Below are 16,596 nucleotides of genomic sequence, written 5' to 3'. Positions count from 1 at the left end.
ACCTCTTCAGAAATATATATACCCCCAAATGTGCATACATAGCAGCTATAAACATTACATGGTAGAACACACTATGTCAGCTCACATGGAAAACATACAAAATGTGGATGTATTCGAAACTATTCTGCAGGTACTGTCCTTAAAGCAAGACATAAAATCATTATGAAGTCTTGTAAGCATAGCACTGTTTCAAACAGAAATAAATATATAACACTTTCTGGTAAGTTACAGCAGCAAAAACAAGAGGCATCCTTTTTTAAGCAAGAGTTTCATCACTAGAGCAGCTGTTCAGACCTGAATTCCTCTCACAGCCTGCTTTATATTTTCCAGTAGGGCTTTATTTTCTGGACTCTGATAACGGTCTTGATTTGTATACATTTCCGTCAAAGTAGTCACGTAAGCATCAAAATTTTGTTCATTGATTGGATCCTACGAGATATTAAATAGTAGTTCATATACAGCTTTTATTTTCTCAATAGTATATTCACAAAAGCATAAAATAGTCTAACCGCACGTGCCCCTGGTGAGTGTTGGGGAAAGCCTATTCAGAGCGCACTCAGTGTCGCGGGTCAGCCCACCAACGGTTCTAGCCGTTAACGCTACGGTTTTGGGGCGGCAACCACACACATCCAAAGGCCGCAGAGCATGAGCACAACAGCACTAAGACATCCGTGTTACGGTGCGAACTGCGGCGCTCTCCGAGAGCCTCAGTCACTTACCATGTGCGGCAGCTGGATGTTGGCCAGGCTGTGGATCAGGGACTGGCTCAGGCTGGCCAGCTCGTGGAGCAGGGACTCGTTCTGCTGCTCGATCACCTTGTTCTCCTCCTCGATCGTCTTCAGGTTGCTCTCCATCGTGGTGATCTGCAAGGCACGGTCGTGTGACATGTAACACAGGCGGCGGCGCACGCTCGCCGCCCGAGACCAGAGGCTACCGGCCTCCAGGTGGAGAATCTGTCATTTTACGGGTCTGGTTTTTATGCTTCTGATTCAATGCATTTGAAAATTTGGCAACTGGACTACAATGGGGGATTCACATTAGGTTCCTGGACTGTGTTGACTTTTACCTAGTTGTTAAACGTTTCTTTTGTTGTGCCTGGAGACTCCCATGGAGGCCGTCTCCTTGCGCCATCCTGCTCTCTCTGCGGGCTTAGTGGGATTGCATTATTAATTTATTTGGGTTAGTATTTTACTGACTTGCTGTTAACACTTATTCTCTCCAGCCTGAATCTAATTCTGCACAGGTAAGTCCTAAAAACAGCAATCTCTTTGCGGGGCGTGTCGCGTCTTCTCACTAGGGACCAGGCAGGCGTTCCGCTTGCTGTCTACCTGAACGGTACTAGTCATTCTGTAAGGGACAGAGGCCTAGCGTGGATTCCCGCCCACCTTCCTTTCTCTCTTGTTCCAGAGAGAATCTGAGTATTGTCATTTTTACATCAATTTCTCCCCTAACTTGTGTTCTCCACTGAAAAGGCTGGACCCTTCCGAGGAGGTTGAAATGTTTCCTGTGCTAGGGAATCTCCACGGATCCAAGGGGTCGTGCCACAGCTTCCCACACTGGCCTGAGCGGGTGGCTGGGCAGCCCACTGCGCTGAATTGTTCTTTGCTCTTCTCAAGAGTAGAACAGACCTCGCTGCATTGACTCCCCTCTGAGTGGAACAAAGCACTCAGCTTGCACAGATGTACGAGGGCACTGGCGCCACAGCTCCGCGGCCCAGGAAACTAACCTCCTGAACGAGCGGCCCGGCAAGCCCTGGCCAGTTCAAGGGGAGCGACTAGAGCCACACAAATGGGACTGCCAGACACATGCCAAGTCTCCTTCCAACTGAAGGAACCACACTCCTTCCAACTGAACCCCCTTTTGCCTGAATTATCTAGTAAGCACTCAGCTCCAAGCTCCTCGCATGCGACCCCTTATTCACTGGCTTCTGCCTTTCCCGAGCGTGCCAGCAACCTGGAGCTTAAGGGGAGCTTCAGCCTGGCTGGACTCGTCAGGCAAACCTTGGGGTCGTTCTCTGCATGACAGGAATGACAACACTTGCCCCACATGTGTCTCGTTCAGAGACGTGCAGAGTGCACGCAGTAAGACACGCGCTATGCTCAGGGCCTCTGACTCCGCCTGCAGGGCCCAGACCAATGCGAGACGCCCCAGGGACATCTTGGAGCTGAACACCACATACATGGTGGTCGCAGAAATGGCTGCTCAGAAAGGACATGTAGGAGGAGCGTCTCCCGGCCCCTCCGAAGCCAGGTGCCATCTGAGGAGGGGCTGACCAGGCTCAGGAGGGGCACGTGGAACAGGAGAGAGGCGGGGGGGCAGGGTCCCTTCAATCCCAGTCTGGAGGCCCGTGGTGGTGCATGCCTGCAGGCCCAGCTACTCGGGAGGCTGAGGCGGGAGGATTGTTTTGGCCCAGGAGTTCGAGGCTGCAGTGAGCTGCAATGGTACCACTGCACTCCTGCCCGGGCCACAGAGCAAGACCCTGTCTCAAAAACAAAACAAAACAAAACAACCCCAATCTAGAGCAGATGTTCTTGCAACATCTGTGTCTGAAAAATCTCTGATATAGGTGTTTAGGGAGGAGTGGTCTGCGCGGCCTGGAGCACATGGGACTTGGATGGGGAGAGCTGGGCTGGCAGCACGACTGTCGGTCACTGGCGATGTGCCCCGGCCTCCCCCCACCGTCCTTGGCCTCGAGGAAGGGAGAACATCGTCCCTATCTAAGTTTTGAGGAACATCTAGCTTCCTGTGGTGGAGGGAGGCTGTCCCCTGGGAAGGTGTGTTCTGGTTTTGATTTCGGTAGAAGCAGTGGAGGTCTGCTGTGAGCAGCGCCTGTGGGATCCTTCCTGAGACAGTTCCCGTGTGAGCAGCAGGGACCCAGCGTGCAGGGCAGACCCGAGCTCCCGGCACTGGGCCACGCCGCCTCTCCTTCTGACCCCGCGTTGCTCAGGACGGCATTCGCCGCCTGGACCCAGCCCTTGGCCTGACGTTAAAAGCTAAGAATGGTGTTTGCATCTTTCAACGGTTAGAAAAAAATAAAAGAATAACATTTTGTAACACATGAAAACTATATTAATTCGAATTGCAGTGCCATGAAGCTGTATTGGGCAAACTCACACGCGTGTACATGTGTGTGACTCTCAGATGCAACAGAGCTCATGGGGCAAAGCCTGCACGGCCCAGAAGCCCAAAACACTGGCCGTCTGGCCCCCCAGGGAAAACGTGTGCCAGTTCCTGGTCCAGACTAAGAACCTGGGAGGGCGAGACGTGTTTCCACAACAAGCACGGGACAGGCGAGGTTCCCAGACGTCAGCCGTGGGTGGCGGAAGGAGCGGAGCTCAAAAAACGTGTCCTTGTTGGGGGAGAGCTGCCTGCGGCCCACGCGTGTGTGGAAAGGACTGGAAACAGGATTCAGGGACAGAAAGGGTCTGGATTACACAGAGAACTCCAGGCCCCAGGAGAACAGTCCGCTTTCTGGTGAGCGGCGCAGACACGCGTGGCGGAGGCTGCGGCGAGCGCAAAGCTCTGCGGTGGTGTCCGCCTGGCCCCTCAGGCCGTCAAGCAGAAGCTGTGGGATTTCCTGTTAAAAGTCTGGTCTGAAATGACAGTTCACTTTCGTAGCCTAATAACCACCCAACCCCACCATGAACTGCGCTGAGCCCACCGTGGGCCACCGCGACAGCCGCGCAGCCCCAGCGCCTGAGCCTCCTCCTCTGTCTCCGGCTGCTTCCTGTGCCCAGGCTGTCCCTGTCCCTCGCCAGCGCCGGTGCCTGCAGGAGCCCCGCTGCCCACCCCCCTCCTTGCGGGCCCCAGGCAGCCGTGGGCTCCCCAGCCCTGGGCCCACGTGCAGACCTCACTCCCCTCCTGCGCTCTGTCCCTGAGCGGGAATTCTGCCCTTGGGACTCTGAGCACAAGCTCGCTCTGCGTGTCCCGGGGCAGGGAGTGGGCTACTCTCCCCTTCGCGCCTCTGTAGGGCAACAAGTCCTGACTGTTTGCTGATGTGAACTGAATCCAGAGTCAAGGGCCCGGTGTGCCCCGCCTGGGTCCTGGCCCAGCCTCAGCACCGAGAGCTGTGTGCTGCCCGCTTGCCCCGCTCAACTGGGCTGGGGAGACGGCGGCTCAGAGACCCCCCTGGCCATTCGGCTGGAGCGGGGCTGCCACTGGCTGGGGCCTGGGCGGACGGGACAGGCACTGCGTTTCTGATTTGAGCTGTGTGAGGTCCAGGGCACAGGGACAGACCCCTTCTACCAAGCTGCAGAGCGTGAGAACGCTGGTTGTTATTGGGCAGACAGAAAAGTTGTGTTGGCTGCACTGACTTGACCCCAAATGCTGCTCAAACACATTCCAAATTGGCCGACTCATCTACCCAATTAAACAAAAATGCATTTGTCCTCATGTTAATTCTCACGACTGGGCAGTGACCGGAACATTTGACGTTTTAATAAGAGTGTGTCCGGGTTTGAGATGGTGACACTGGACCCCTCCCACAGAGAGTGGCAGGGCCCTCACCAGGGCACGTGCCTGTAATTCAGAAGTGCTCCAGCGGCGTTCCCTTCACCTGCCTTGGATCTGTCCTTAACCGTGGAGCTGCAGGGCCCCGGAGCTGGCACGAACATCCTCCCGCACACCTGTTCCCAGGGTGGCACCTGCAGCTGACGCACCCTTAACTGTCTCAGGCACTGCCCACGACGGTCTCTGGCCTGGGCCCTGGTGGGCGGCTCGCAAGGCCTGGGTTGGCGCGGCTGGAGAGTGTTGGGTGGCCCCGGGAGGGCAGGGCCCATCTCTCAGTCACAGGGACGAGAACGCTCTGTCCGCTTCCCGCTCTGCTGCAGCAGGGAGTGTGGGTGTGGGAGGTGCCAGCCCCGACCCCCGCCAAGCAGACAGAAGCACAGGCACCCACGGGAGGGCGGGGCTGGAGCAGCCACCTTCCACCTTCAAGCCCCAGGTAGGGGCTGGAGCGCACCGTCTGGCCCCCGAGACTGCAGAGCTTGGGGACTGTGGCTCGCATGCTCCCATCCGTTTCAGGACGAGGGGCTGGCCCTCCTGGGTATAGAGAGACCCACCCACAGGGACATTTTGGGGAAGTCACCTCTCTCATTGGCCAAGGCAGTGGGAATAAACATTAACCCTTAAAATCCCTTTTATTGTTTTTGAGACAGGGTCTCACTCCGCCACCTGGGCTGGAGTGCAGTGGTGGCCTCAGAGCTCACTGTAGCCTCGAACTCCTGGGCTCAAGTGATCCTCCCACCCCGGCCTCCTGACATGCTGGGACTGCAGGTGCACCACCACATTTGGCTAATTAAAAAAGTATGTTTTGTAGAGATAGCGTCTCGCTGTGTTACCAGGCTGGTCTTGAAATCCTGGGCTCAACTGATCCTCCTGCCTCAGCCTTCCCAAAGTGCTGGATTACAGGTGTGAGCCCCCATGCCTGGTCGAAATTCATTTTCTATGTTGGATTAAACAGACGTCCTTCGGTGCAAATATGCGCCTCAGATGTCGACAAGGAGCCAGTGGAAAGAGTGTGAACACAGGCGCCTCCTGGGTGGGGAAGCCAGGCGTGCGGAGCCTGCGTTTCTGCCCTGTGTCCAGCAGCCACGTGCCCCCTGCGTCACTCAGAGGCAGGTGAGCACAGCGTCTGCCCGGCACGGGGGGGAGGCCGAGCAGGCCCACAACTGCTGGGTGGCCAGTGGCCAACAGCAAGGGACTGTGCCAAGTGGGAGAAAACCTTCCTGGGTGTGTGGAATGCGCCCCGTGGGCAGGGGGCTGTGGACGGAACACCCTGGACAGACGGAGGATTTTGAATCCACAGGGACTGCTCGGAAATGTGCTGTTCAAAGGTGGAAATGAAGTAAAATTTTCAGGCTTTTCTCCCTTATGAACGAGGGTGGATGTTTTGTCTGTCCCATCAAACACAGCCTTGCTGGCTCGGCCACCTCCTGCTCTAGCGGAAACGGCGGCTGCTGTGGCCCTCGGGTCCTCTACCAGCCAGGCCTCTCCTCTGGGCGGTGGGTGCAGCGGTGAGAAAAGCCGCTCGCTGTCACTGCACCCAAAGCCGACACCTGGAAGCGTCGTAAGGAATCGCCCACCGTGTGGCTGAGCCCCGGCCAGGCAAACCTGCACAGCCCAGAGGCCTGAACGCACTTCCAAGGGCCGAGGCCACGGGGTTGGTGAGGCCGGTGCACCGACACCCTCTGCGAGGGACGTGGCATCGAAACACCTCGACAGGCACCTGGTAGAGCATTTCCACCCTTGGCCTCCTCCTTTGTGCCCATGGGGGACCCCTGGGGGAGCCGTGCTCTCGGGGTGGAAGCTCAACCGCTGAGCAGAGCGGGGCTGTCATTCAACCTTCACCCCAGAGCAGGGGTGACACGAGTACCCACCTCTGGAGGCTGCCTGGCGGACGGCCCCATCCCTTGGCTGTGAGCACTGCCACCTGCATCTCTCTCGAGTCCCCTGGCCTCACCTCAGCAAGCAGAGGGGACACAGAGGCTGGGTGAGCGTCCCGAGAGCCCTCAAGGCATCGGGCAGCTGGGGAGGGGCTGGTCCAAGGCCCCTGGGGGTGGGTATCAGGGTACAGACTTCATTTCTAAGAGGACAGAAATGCCTCGCCTTACCTGTGTTCCCACCGGGAAGGGGACCACGCTGTCAGCCAGCCGTTGGGCGCCTGGAACCCCAAAGCAGCAAGGCACAGCGGGCTGTGCGCAAGCCTCAAGGTCAGACGAGGTCCGGCTCGGCCTCTGTGGCCGCGGTCTGGCTGAGCAACTTGCCTGTCTACGTCACAGATGCCGTGGGTGTAAAATGAGGCTGAAGGACACTCACCTGGTAGGGCACCTGGGGTCACGGGTTACCTGCCCAAAGCCACTCTGTCAGGGACCTTTAGCAGGTGCAGGCGAAGGCCGTTCCCTGCTGCTGCCCAGCCCCAGCTCTGAGGCTGCAGCTTTGCGAACTCCCAGACACCGGAGTCCTGCGTATCGGGCGCTCACTGACTCCCTGGGAGCAGGGCCCCGCTGCAGGCGTAGGGTAGGGACCGAGTAACACGAGGGCCTAGCCCGTCTTGGGAGGAAACCTGTCCTCTCGTGCAGGCGCAGGAGAGGCTCTGGGGACCCTGTTCGCAAGCGGCATTCCACTAACACCCCACGCACACAGAAAACCGGTGGCCGGGGCCGTTCCGTCACAGCAAATACTGCCGTGGCATCACTGCAGAAGACCAACATTATCACGTGGCAAACTGCAGGAAAAATGAGCAAAGCAGAAGGACGCGACGCTCCTCCTGCAGCCGACTCCGCGCTGCGCTGAGATCGAGGGCTTCACACACTGTTACCTGAGTTCTGAGTTTAATCATATCAGCTTCCATCTGGGAATTGGACTCATTTAGCTCCTTGATTTCTTCGTCTAACTGTTTGATTTCTTCATCATTCTCTATACCTGTAACGACGAACATTACTTTGTTAGAACCACTCCGCAAAATGTTACAGTTAAAATTCTGGGAGCTTTCTTTGTTCTTTTTATATTTGTAGTTGAATTTGCTTGACAAACATACACTTGAATTAAAAAAAATAAGAGTCACAATCTGGGACCGCCCCTTCCCCACCTAAGGCCCCTAAAGAAAAGAAAAATCGAGGGAGACACACAGAAGCCCCCGGCACCGCACGGCTCCAGCTCCTGGGGTACGTGACGGAAGCCTCAGGACTCCTCCCTATGCCCCAGGCAGAAACCGCTTTGTCCTGGCGCCGACCCGCCCAGCTCCGCCTGTCGTCTGCTCCTGCGTGGTTCCCTCTCACAGTCCTGCAAACGTCCCAGGCTTGGGACCAGGCTCTGCGGTCCCTGCGCCGGCCAAGCTTAGGTTCCCGTAGGAAGAGGAACCACGTAGGAGACAGCGAGCGCCGAGACCGGCGCAGAGCTGCCGTGGAGAAGGCCCGGGGCAGGGGCTGCAGGCCGTGGCCACAGAAGGGCTCCCTTAAACCTTGACATGTGGCTAATAAAACAGCCTCTCGTTTTGAATGATGAAAGCAATACGTTACTGACAGAACTGCCAATCTGTAAACTCTGCCGGAAAGACGCCCTCCCCAGCTGGGCACCTGACTGCGCACCGCCTGGCGGCACTGCCAGCGCCGGCACCTCGGAGGCTGCACAGCTCGGTCCTGGCGTATCGGGTGCGGGGCCGCGGGTGCATCTGCAGAGGACATCGCCAACACCTGCGCCCCGGCTGGCCGTGGTGGGCGCTGCTGCGGGACACTGCCAGGGTCAGGGAGTGGGGACTCCTCCCTCATTGCGGCCCTGTGTTCGCTCCCACACGCCTGAGTGTGCACAGGTGAGGAAGAGTGGCGGCTTCGCGCACGCAAGCGCCCTGGTGCCATCCCTCTGGTCACACAGCGCAGGAGGGACCCGCTCCAACCCGCGGGGGACTCGTCCAGCCCCGGCCTCCAGGGCACTGGGGGAGACGCCGTTTTCCAGCTTTGCGGCCACAAGGGCTGCCAGGGACCGGCGAGGGGGCCTGGGGCACCCAGAACTCTGCAGGCGCGAGGGGAGACCAGGCTCCATCCTCTGAGACTGGGAAGACCAGAGGAAGGGGAAGTGGCGGCTCTGCCGGACGGCCCGGGGTCCTGTGTTCAGTGAAACGAGAAAAAGAAGAAGCCGCCCCCCAGGACGAGAACAGCCACGCAGGAAAATCCCGACGTGTGAAGCAACAGAATGATGAATCCACACCCCATTCAACAAGGATTCGCCACAAACCTCTGCCACGTTACAAGCTCGGAAACGCGTTTAGAACAGGGGACCGGAAGGGAGCACCAGGACCCCTGGTGCTGCCACGCATGGGTCTGGGAAACGGTCTAGCGAGTGCTTCGGACATACTTCCATCGAAACCCTGGGCCAGGGTGTTTACTGATAAGAGTTTGTGGCAAGTGTCTGCTGTGTGGACTGCCTGGCAAACCTGGCTTCCCTGCCCAGCCCCTCCGCCAGATCAGGCCACCTTTTCGGAGTCCCTGTCACTCCAAATCCAGCGAAAGTCTTGGCACGGGTCCCCTGCCGACCTCTCGTCTCTGCTCTCCACTGTGGAGTGGGGGGGTGTGCGGCTTTGCCTTCCCTGCCACCTCCTGGCGTCCCGCCCCCTGGGGATGCACCCGCAGGCCACGCCTTCCTCGCCTGCCGCCCCGGGAGCTGGGAGCGGGCCCAGCGCAGCGTCCTTTCGTAAGGAGGAGCGGGGAGGGGAACGGGCACCGGGTTCTGGGTCCACAGGGTTCTGGAGAGAGTGAGGGCCTGCAGAACTGGCGGCTGGAGACCCATTTCCTTAGCCTGTCCTTGTCCACGCGCCCCGTGGACATCCCTGTGATCCCAGGGCACGTGCGCCTCAGCCGGGGGAGGGGACAGCTCCAGGCCGGTGCGAAGACCCCGGGCCCCCTCAGCCTCGCCAGCGTGCTGCTGGGGCAGGGACCGCCGGAGACGCAGGTCCTCGACTGGCCGGTGTCTGTGTCTCAGGGTGGCACCAGCGGGGCCCGGCCTGGTCTCTGCGCTGAGCCCTCACGGAGCAGACGGCTAAGCTGGAGCTAGACTTTTATGATTATGTCCCACAGAACCGGGCCTGCCTTTATAACGGACTGGCCAGCCGTGGGGCGTATCTCGGAGCCAGAAAACATGCCCGTTAGAAACCAACCACCCAAACGGTCCCTCTCAAATCAGCGCAGTGTGGCCACGAGGATTTAGATTTGTTGAGGCTCCTGGTGGCTCCCAAAGACCAGCGTTCTGTGCTGAGCTGAGCCCACACCGGTCACCCCCACTAGTCGGCCGGCCGTCACCTTCTTCTCACGGGCGAGGCGGGGACATCAGTGCGGCTGTTGCGGATGTCAGACGAGATAAACACTGAGTTCCCAGCGTAGCGCTGCATCTCACTAAGTTCCTGTCCTGAGACTCAGCACGGTGCACACCATGTGTCCAGCAGCTGGGAGCAAAGGCAGAGAACCGGCGGCAGCTGCCGCGGCAGGAGCTGAGCCCAGCGGGGTGGACCCGGCGGGTGGCTCCTCTAATTTATGGCCACAGACCCCGTTTTCCTGCACCCTCCAGGACGGCACTCAGGTTTTCTGCGCTAGCAGCTTGTGCGTGGTGGGAGTAGGAAAAGGATCTGGCGTCTGGGGACCGCGTGCTGACTCGGGCCCGCTGAGCACGAGTGACAAGGAGCACGGACCCAGAGCACCTTGCTTTAACGCGGGCTTGTCTGGGGCTGAGATGCCAGGCTGAGTGTTTGGAAGATGCCTGCCACGCGGACGGAGCTCAGTGAGTGTTTTCTTTCTGGACGTGAACACGGCTCCTTGTGACAAGAGAGGAGGGGACTCCGGCTGTCCTGGGGTCTCAGATCTGGGCTCCCTCCGCTGTCACTTGGGAAAGATCGGGCGGGTGGGTCGGGAACTTCTGGAAGGCAGAGCCCGTCTACCTCCTCTGGTTCCCACGCATCTCGCCCTGCGTGACGGAAGAGGGGCAGGGCCCCGGCTCCCGGGACCCCAGCCACGAAGGACCTGAGGACAGCCACCACGGTCCCCTGCTTTTCTGGTAAATGGTGGGCAGGTGCAAGCCGGGGCAGGTGGCTCTCACACTGTCCCCAGGACGGAGAGCAAACGGTCAGAGGACGGGAGACCCCCGTGGGGCTCCCGCGCCCCCCGCTCAGGGCTGCTCATGTTCTCGCTCATTGTCAGTCGCTGTGGGGGGAGGCAGCCCTGGGCAAAGATCCAGCCGGGGGCTCTGGGCTCTGCAGGGGGCGCCGACAGCCCTCAGCCCAGGCGACCCACTGCTGGGAGCTTACGGAGGTTGTAGGTTCCTTTTAAGAACATCGAGTTGGGGACACGTCTGGCAAGTGAGGGCCTGAGATTCTGCATCGCTCAGAGCTGATGGGGCTCAGCGTCTGCTAGGAGGTGGCCAGTGAGCTGAGGGCCCCGTCACAGTCCGTCTGTTCTCGCGGGAGTCGGGCTGTCTGAAGTCGCCTCGAGCACCGAGTGAGAGCTGAACCGTCGCTCCCGGGGACACACGGGTAGGTTCCTGTGAGCCTCTGGGCACTACGTTTGTGTCAACCAGTCAATGAACACCTTGTCTCACGTGTGTTTCCGTGAAAGACCACTTACTGGGCAGGTGTCGGGGCCTCATCGACACTGAGCTCGGGGCCGCTCCTGCCTGCGTGCAGCTTATCTGTTAGGGCTGGCGACACGCGTGGGCTCCCTGCCAGGCACTTAGGGACCCTGACACTTCAGCTCTGTGTCTGGGGCCGGTTTCAGCAGCAAAGTCACCAACAGAAAGCACAAAAGTACGGAAAACGGGGCACTAAATGGCCCACGAAAAGGAGGCGCATTTACGGTCTGAGGGCGGAAGCAGAAGGCAGAGCGATGCTCCTTCCCCTCTGTGGGGGACACAGTCTCAGAGCTCAGATGCTTCTCTGCTCTGCGTGTGTCCAGGAGCAACTGCAAATGTGCTAAGAGTATTGATCTTGAGAAAACAAATCAATCGCGGCGAGTGTGGAATCCAGAGGGCGTTCGCGGCCCTCTGTCCCTGGCCGTCCTCCCAAGGCCTGTGTTTCCCGGCACAACAGAGACACACCTGCGCAGGCCGGTGGCGCGAGGCGCTCAGGGGGACGAGGACTCTGCCGCCCATTCAAGATCCGGCACCAGACGTGCGCGGGTGACGGGGGCAGGGAGGGGCTGCGCCCGCTGAGTCCTCCAGCCCAGCTGCCCCTGGGTGCAGCCGGGCGTGAGGGCGTGGGGGGCAGTGGCGGGAAGGGGGTGCCCTGGGATTCTGGGGAGCTTGAGAGGGCCCACGGGACCTGGCCTATGGTTCTGGTGCGTGGTGAGGTGGTGACAGGGCTTTGGGAAAGACTGCTCTTTCTCCCGAGTTGATTAGCAGGAATTATTCCTGCTCCTGCTTTCTAAGAAAAGCGGCTGTAACTGTTACGTCAGAGGATGCGGGGCCGCGGGCACGGCCCGGCCAGACCCGAGCGTGGGCGCCTCACCGTTGCTGGCGCGCTGTTTGATGGTCAGCATCTGCTCGCCGGACAGCTTTGCCTTCTTCATCGCCGACGTGGCTCTCGGGCATCCCGATAAGCTGAGGGAAGACAGGAGACGGCCGTTAGCCACAGGCCTCGGTGAGCCCCAGCCGCAGAGGAACAGCAACGAGCAGGACACACGACAGCATCTTTCATCAGACAAAGCCACCGTGTGCCAGCTTTGCACACGCAGGGTGAACGTGTGCACGGCCTACCATGTGCCAGCTGTGCAAGCACAGGGCACATGTGCACGGCCCACCGTGTGCCAGCTGTGCAACACAGGGCGAACGTGTGCATGGCCTACCATGTGCCAGCTTTGCACACGCAGGGTGAATGTGTGCACGGCCTACCTTATGCCAGCTGTGTACGCACAGGGTGAACGTGTGCACGACCGTGTGTGCATCGGTGCACGTGGCGGGGACTGACCGTGGGAATGTGGCTGGGCTTGCCAGGCTTGGGGGTCTCGAAGCTGAGTCTCTGAGGGGCAGGGAGACTTGCTTTTCATTTTATACTGTTTAGAGCTGTTTGGGGCTTTCATAGAGTCGCTACATTGCTTAAAAAGCTTCCTCATTGTGGGAAGCATCAAACCTGCACAAAGGTTGGATTTAAGCATCCAAACACACAAAAGCAGAGAGAGCAGAACCATCGACTCACCCCAGGTCCCACCGCCGGGCTCTCGGCAGGTCCTGCTTCACCCCTCTCTGCCCTTCCCAGTAGACATTTTGGGGTGAATCCCAGAGAAAAACACCTAGGCGCAATATCCTTATTCACCTAATTTTTCAGCCCATTGGCTAATGTCACCAACTAAAGGGTGTGTTTTGAAACCTCCCAGGTGTCTCGCAACATTTTTGACTGTTGGTTCGTTAGTGTCAGGATCCACTGACCCCCCGTGGCTGCGTGTGGCGGCTGTGTCTGAGCGGTGGCGCCGCCGTCCCTGTCCTCCCTGTGTGCCTTTGCTGAGGGCAGAGCGAGCTCCGTCCTGCGCCCTCCTCTGCGGAGCGAGCGCGGCTTCCTCACATGCCTTGGCCACCCGGGGGTCTCCACCGTGACCCCAAACCTCCCTCGCAGGGCTCAGGGCCTTGCCGTGCCAGGACCCCGACAGGCAGTCGTCACCGCTGTGCTCGGGCACCTACTGCATGGGAGAGAGGAAACTTTCACATGTGTGACATCAGGTACATGTGACATTCTGTGTTTCGCTCGTATATTGTGTGTTGGGTGAGCCGTGTGCATGGTGTCGTGATGGCGTGTGAGGGGTATGTCAATGTCCATGTCCAGCCACACCCCGTAATAGCACGGGTAGGTTACAGAATCATTGGAAACATCTCCTAATGTCTGCGTTAATACCATGAAGATTTCTAAACATCTCTTCAGACACATTTTTCTAACACGTTTTCTGGTGGGGATATTAGTGGTCATTTTTGAGGAAATCGTATCTTTATATGACAAATATTTCCTTTTCCTTTGTCCACACCAAAGATCTAAGTGGTCTTTCTGACCCGATGTTTGCATCTCCTAACTCCATCAGAATATCCGCTAGATTGTAACGAATCATTGCCGTGGCTTGGCGGGTTCTTCACGGGTCCTCCACTGTCCACCTGCGCGTCTCCATGTGGCTGCCCCTGTGTGCGCCGGGCCAGCGCCCTGTCCTCATGCACAGTCTGCAGAACGGGGCCATCCGCATCCCTGGGCACCTCCCCTGCACCGGCTCACAGACGGCTTGTTCCTTGGAATGCCGGCGCCTCGCCAGGTACCCCCAGGTGTTCCAGGAGCATTTGCAGATTGAACGTCTGCAGTAGAAGCGCACACCACAGAGGATGGGAGGTACGACACCACATGATCTGTATTTTCTCCAAGATTCAGCTTTTGCGGAAACCTTTCCCTGGCCCCGCCTCTGCGTGAGCACACAGCTGTCCCTGCTCTTTCTCTTTTACCGTCTTGCCGCTGACTTTTAAAGGACACGCTCACGGAGTCCCGTCAGGGCAAACGCTGCGTTCTCTTTCCCACGGGGCTAGGTGCCTGCTGAGCTACAGGGGTGCCCTGGGAGGCCCCTCACGGCAGAGCGGAGCGGAAGCAGGGCCTCGCTCCCGCTCTGCTCTGAGCGCGTGTCCCGGGGATCCTGTTACACAGAACCCGGAAAGTTCAGGGAGCCAGGACAGGCTCTGCCGTTGGACTGTGTCTGCTTAAGTCACCAGCGACCATGTGCATGCGCTCTACGCCTTGGTGTTTTTATTTGTAAAATGGAGATAAAAAACAAACAAAACCCTACTTTATAGGGGTATGTTGAATACTGACTGCAGGAAAAGGATGCTAAATGACAACAAAAGGCAGACGTGAGGTCGGCCAAGCCTGGAGAGAAGGGGTCCGTCCCGTCCTACGGAATCACAGCCCAGCAGCTCAGACGCCCCCAGGCCTGGCCCTCCGAGGAGTCCCGGCCCCCCTGCAGCTGGGCCCGGTGACCGGGGAGTGGCTGTGCCGGCGTGGAGGGGCCTCCTGGCCACCCTGGTCTTGGTGGTGGAGTGTCGCGGTCCTGGCTCTCTCCTCGCGGTCAGCTCCACGCCTGGGCCTCCGCCCTCCGCCGGGGTTTGCCGCGTGGACGCAGGAGCGAGTGAGGGTGCCGTCCTGGCTCCGCGTTGGGAAACTGGAGGATCCGAGGTTCCTGAGGTGCTTTCCGATTTGGACCTGGGAGGGGGAGGCAGAGGCGCCTCGGCCCCGGGGGTCCCCTCAGGACACCCACTGCTGCTCCTGGCCCCGACCCCAGGCAGAGCCCACCTCTTCCTACTTCATCCTTTCAGGTTCATGTCATTTCCTCGCTCCTCTGCACAGCCGCCAACTTCTCATGGCTCCTGTTGGCCGGGGCAGCATCTCTGCGTTCCCACGGCAGATGGAGGGCAACTCCACGCATCCCCGCGCCGCAGGCCCCGCGCCGTGGAGCTGCGCCAGGCTTCCCGGGGCGCCAGCCGCCTCGACCCGCAAGGGAGCACCCTGCAGGGCAGGTGGTCTGTTTTTCCTTTAGAGGAGATAAGCCGAGGTTCGGCAGGCCAAAGTCCCACGGTGAAAACCTGCTCCGTCCACTGCTAAGGCTCCACGTTACGTTTTTGAGTCCAGGTATCTTTTGGAAGAGCCAAGGCGAACGATAATTCTGTGCTAAGCGTTATTTATCACCAAATGAAACACAGAAGCACTTGGTAAAATTGACAGAATCCCGGGGACAGCGATTCTGAGGGATTGGACAATTCTTGGTTTAGGGGCTTAGCTCCCCTTGGGGTTTCCAGAAGCTTCCGGCACCGGCGACCCTCTCAGGAGGGGAGCAGGAGGAGTCTTCCTCCTTCCCCACTCTGCTCTCGGCATTCCCTCTCTCCCGTCTGGATCCAAGTGGTGAAGCCAGCAGGAGTCAGCGTGGGGGAGGTGCTGTGTGGCGAAGCCAAGGAGATTTCCAGCAAATACTTTCACGGTTTGAGAGCAGCAGCCAAGAACAGCTGCTCACAGCAGTGCCAAGTGCAAGGCTCACAGGCTGAGCACGTGCACGGTGCAGCTGGCCCCTTAGCCTGGTCGCAGAGAGCCCCGAGCCCCCCGTCACGGTGCCACTGCGTGAGCATCTCCGAGACGTGGCTGTGGCCGTGTGGACGTCCCTGCCCTGCCCGCGCAGGCACTCAGGTCCTTGGGTGGGGACGGAGGTCCAGCAGACGCCCTCAGGACTGCCGTGCAGCGGGTCCGGTCAGGGGTCTCTGCTCCAGGGCACTCAGGGGTTGGCCCTGCCTGGGGACGGCCACTGGAGCACCCTGGATGCCCGCTGGGGGCCCCCGCTGGGAGGGGCGGAGGCTCCTCATCTCACAGGAGGTGCAGCTCCTTAGGGCTTGACTTCTAAAAAATCCCACAGTGACCGTCTTTAAATAGCCTTATGTATGAGGTGTCCCCACCCCACATTCTCCTGCCTTGAAAACAGTCAGAATTAGGTTATGTGCAAATGACTACGTGCAGAGAGAAAGAACAAGAGCCGGAACATTCGGCGAAGGGTCCCACGGAGGAAGGGCCCAGTGTACCCAGTTGGGGACGTTCCTGAGTACACACTCCCGCCCGCGCCAGCCTCAGTCCTGGTTTGAAGACAGTCTTTTGGCGGCTCTCACTTTCCAGTAAATAAAGCTGCCAGCCAGGCCTGGCAGACCACGGTGTTATCGACGGAGCGTGGGACTTCGGGAGAGTTTGGGAAACTAAATTAGGAAACAAAGGCAGGCGCGGAGAACGATGCCTTCTGTGCAAACGCTCCGGCACTGGGTTCCTCCCATTCCGATCCGGTGACTGCATCGCCAGTGCGGGTCAAATTTGGAAGTGAACCCTGGGATTAGCCTGGCCCAGACCTTGGGCCGCGGGCGCCAGGCGGCTCTGCCACCTGCTGGCGAGGCTCGGCTCTGCCCTGGGCAGTGGGGCGGCTGAGGGGCCAGAGCCCGCCCAGGGCCCCCGGGGGACAGTCTGCACCCCGCCTCCTGCCAGGGACGTACACCCGGGGCAGCCACGGGGCAGGGAACCGGTAAGTTCTGAAATGAAGACCCAGCAGCCCACTACGGAAACTTCTCTAATGAAGA

At 59.1% G+C, this 16,596-nt stretch overlaps 1 protein-coding gene across 2 annotated transcripts in view; it reads right to left on the bottom strand.

Moving 5' to 3' along the window:
- Window positions 1–288: 288 nt before the first annotated feature.
- MYT1L (myelin transcription factor 1-like) overlaps window positions 289–16,596 on the bottom strand; it is a 157,044-nt gene continuing 140,736 nt past the window's right edge. For both annotated transcript variants that reach the window (XM_012662171.1, XM_012662172.1), the window contains 4 exons: window positions 11,984–12,075; window positions 7,319–7,422; window positions 720–863; window positions 289–429 (listed from right to left, as the gene is read on the bottom strand). In XM_012662171.1, coding sequence (XP_012517625.1) covers window positions 289–429; window positions 720–863; window positions 7,319–7,422; window positions 11,984–12,075 — 481 coding nt within the window. The remainder of the gene's footprint in view (window positions 430–719; window positions 864–7,318; window positions 7,423–11,983; window positions 12,076–16,596) is intronic.

Source organism: Propithecus coquereli, unplaced genomic scaffold (assembly GCF_000956105.1).
Source record: "Propithecus coquereli isolate 6110/MARCELLA unplaced genomic scaffold, Pcoq_1.0 Scaffold753, whole genome shotgun sequence".
Taxonomy (NCBI): domain Eukaryota; kingdom Metazoa; phylum Chordata; class Mammalia; order Primates; family Indriidae; genus Propithecus; species Propithecus coquereli.
This window is presented reverse-complemented; position numbering and strand designations above follow the sequence as displayed.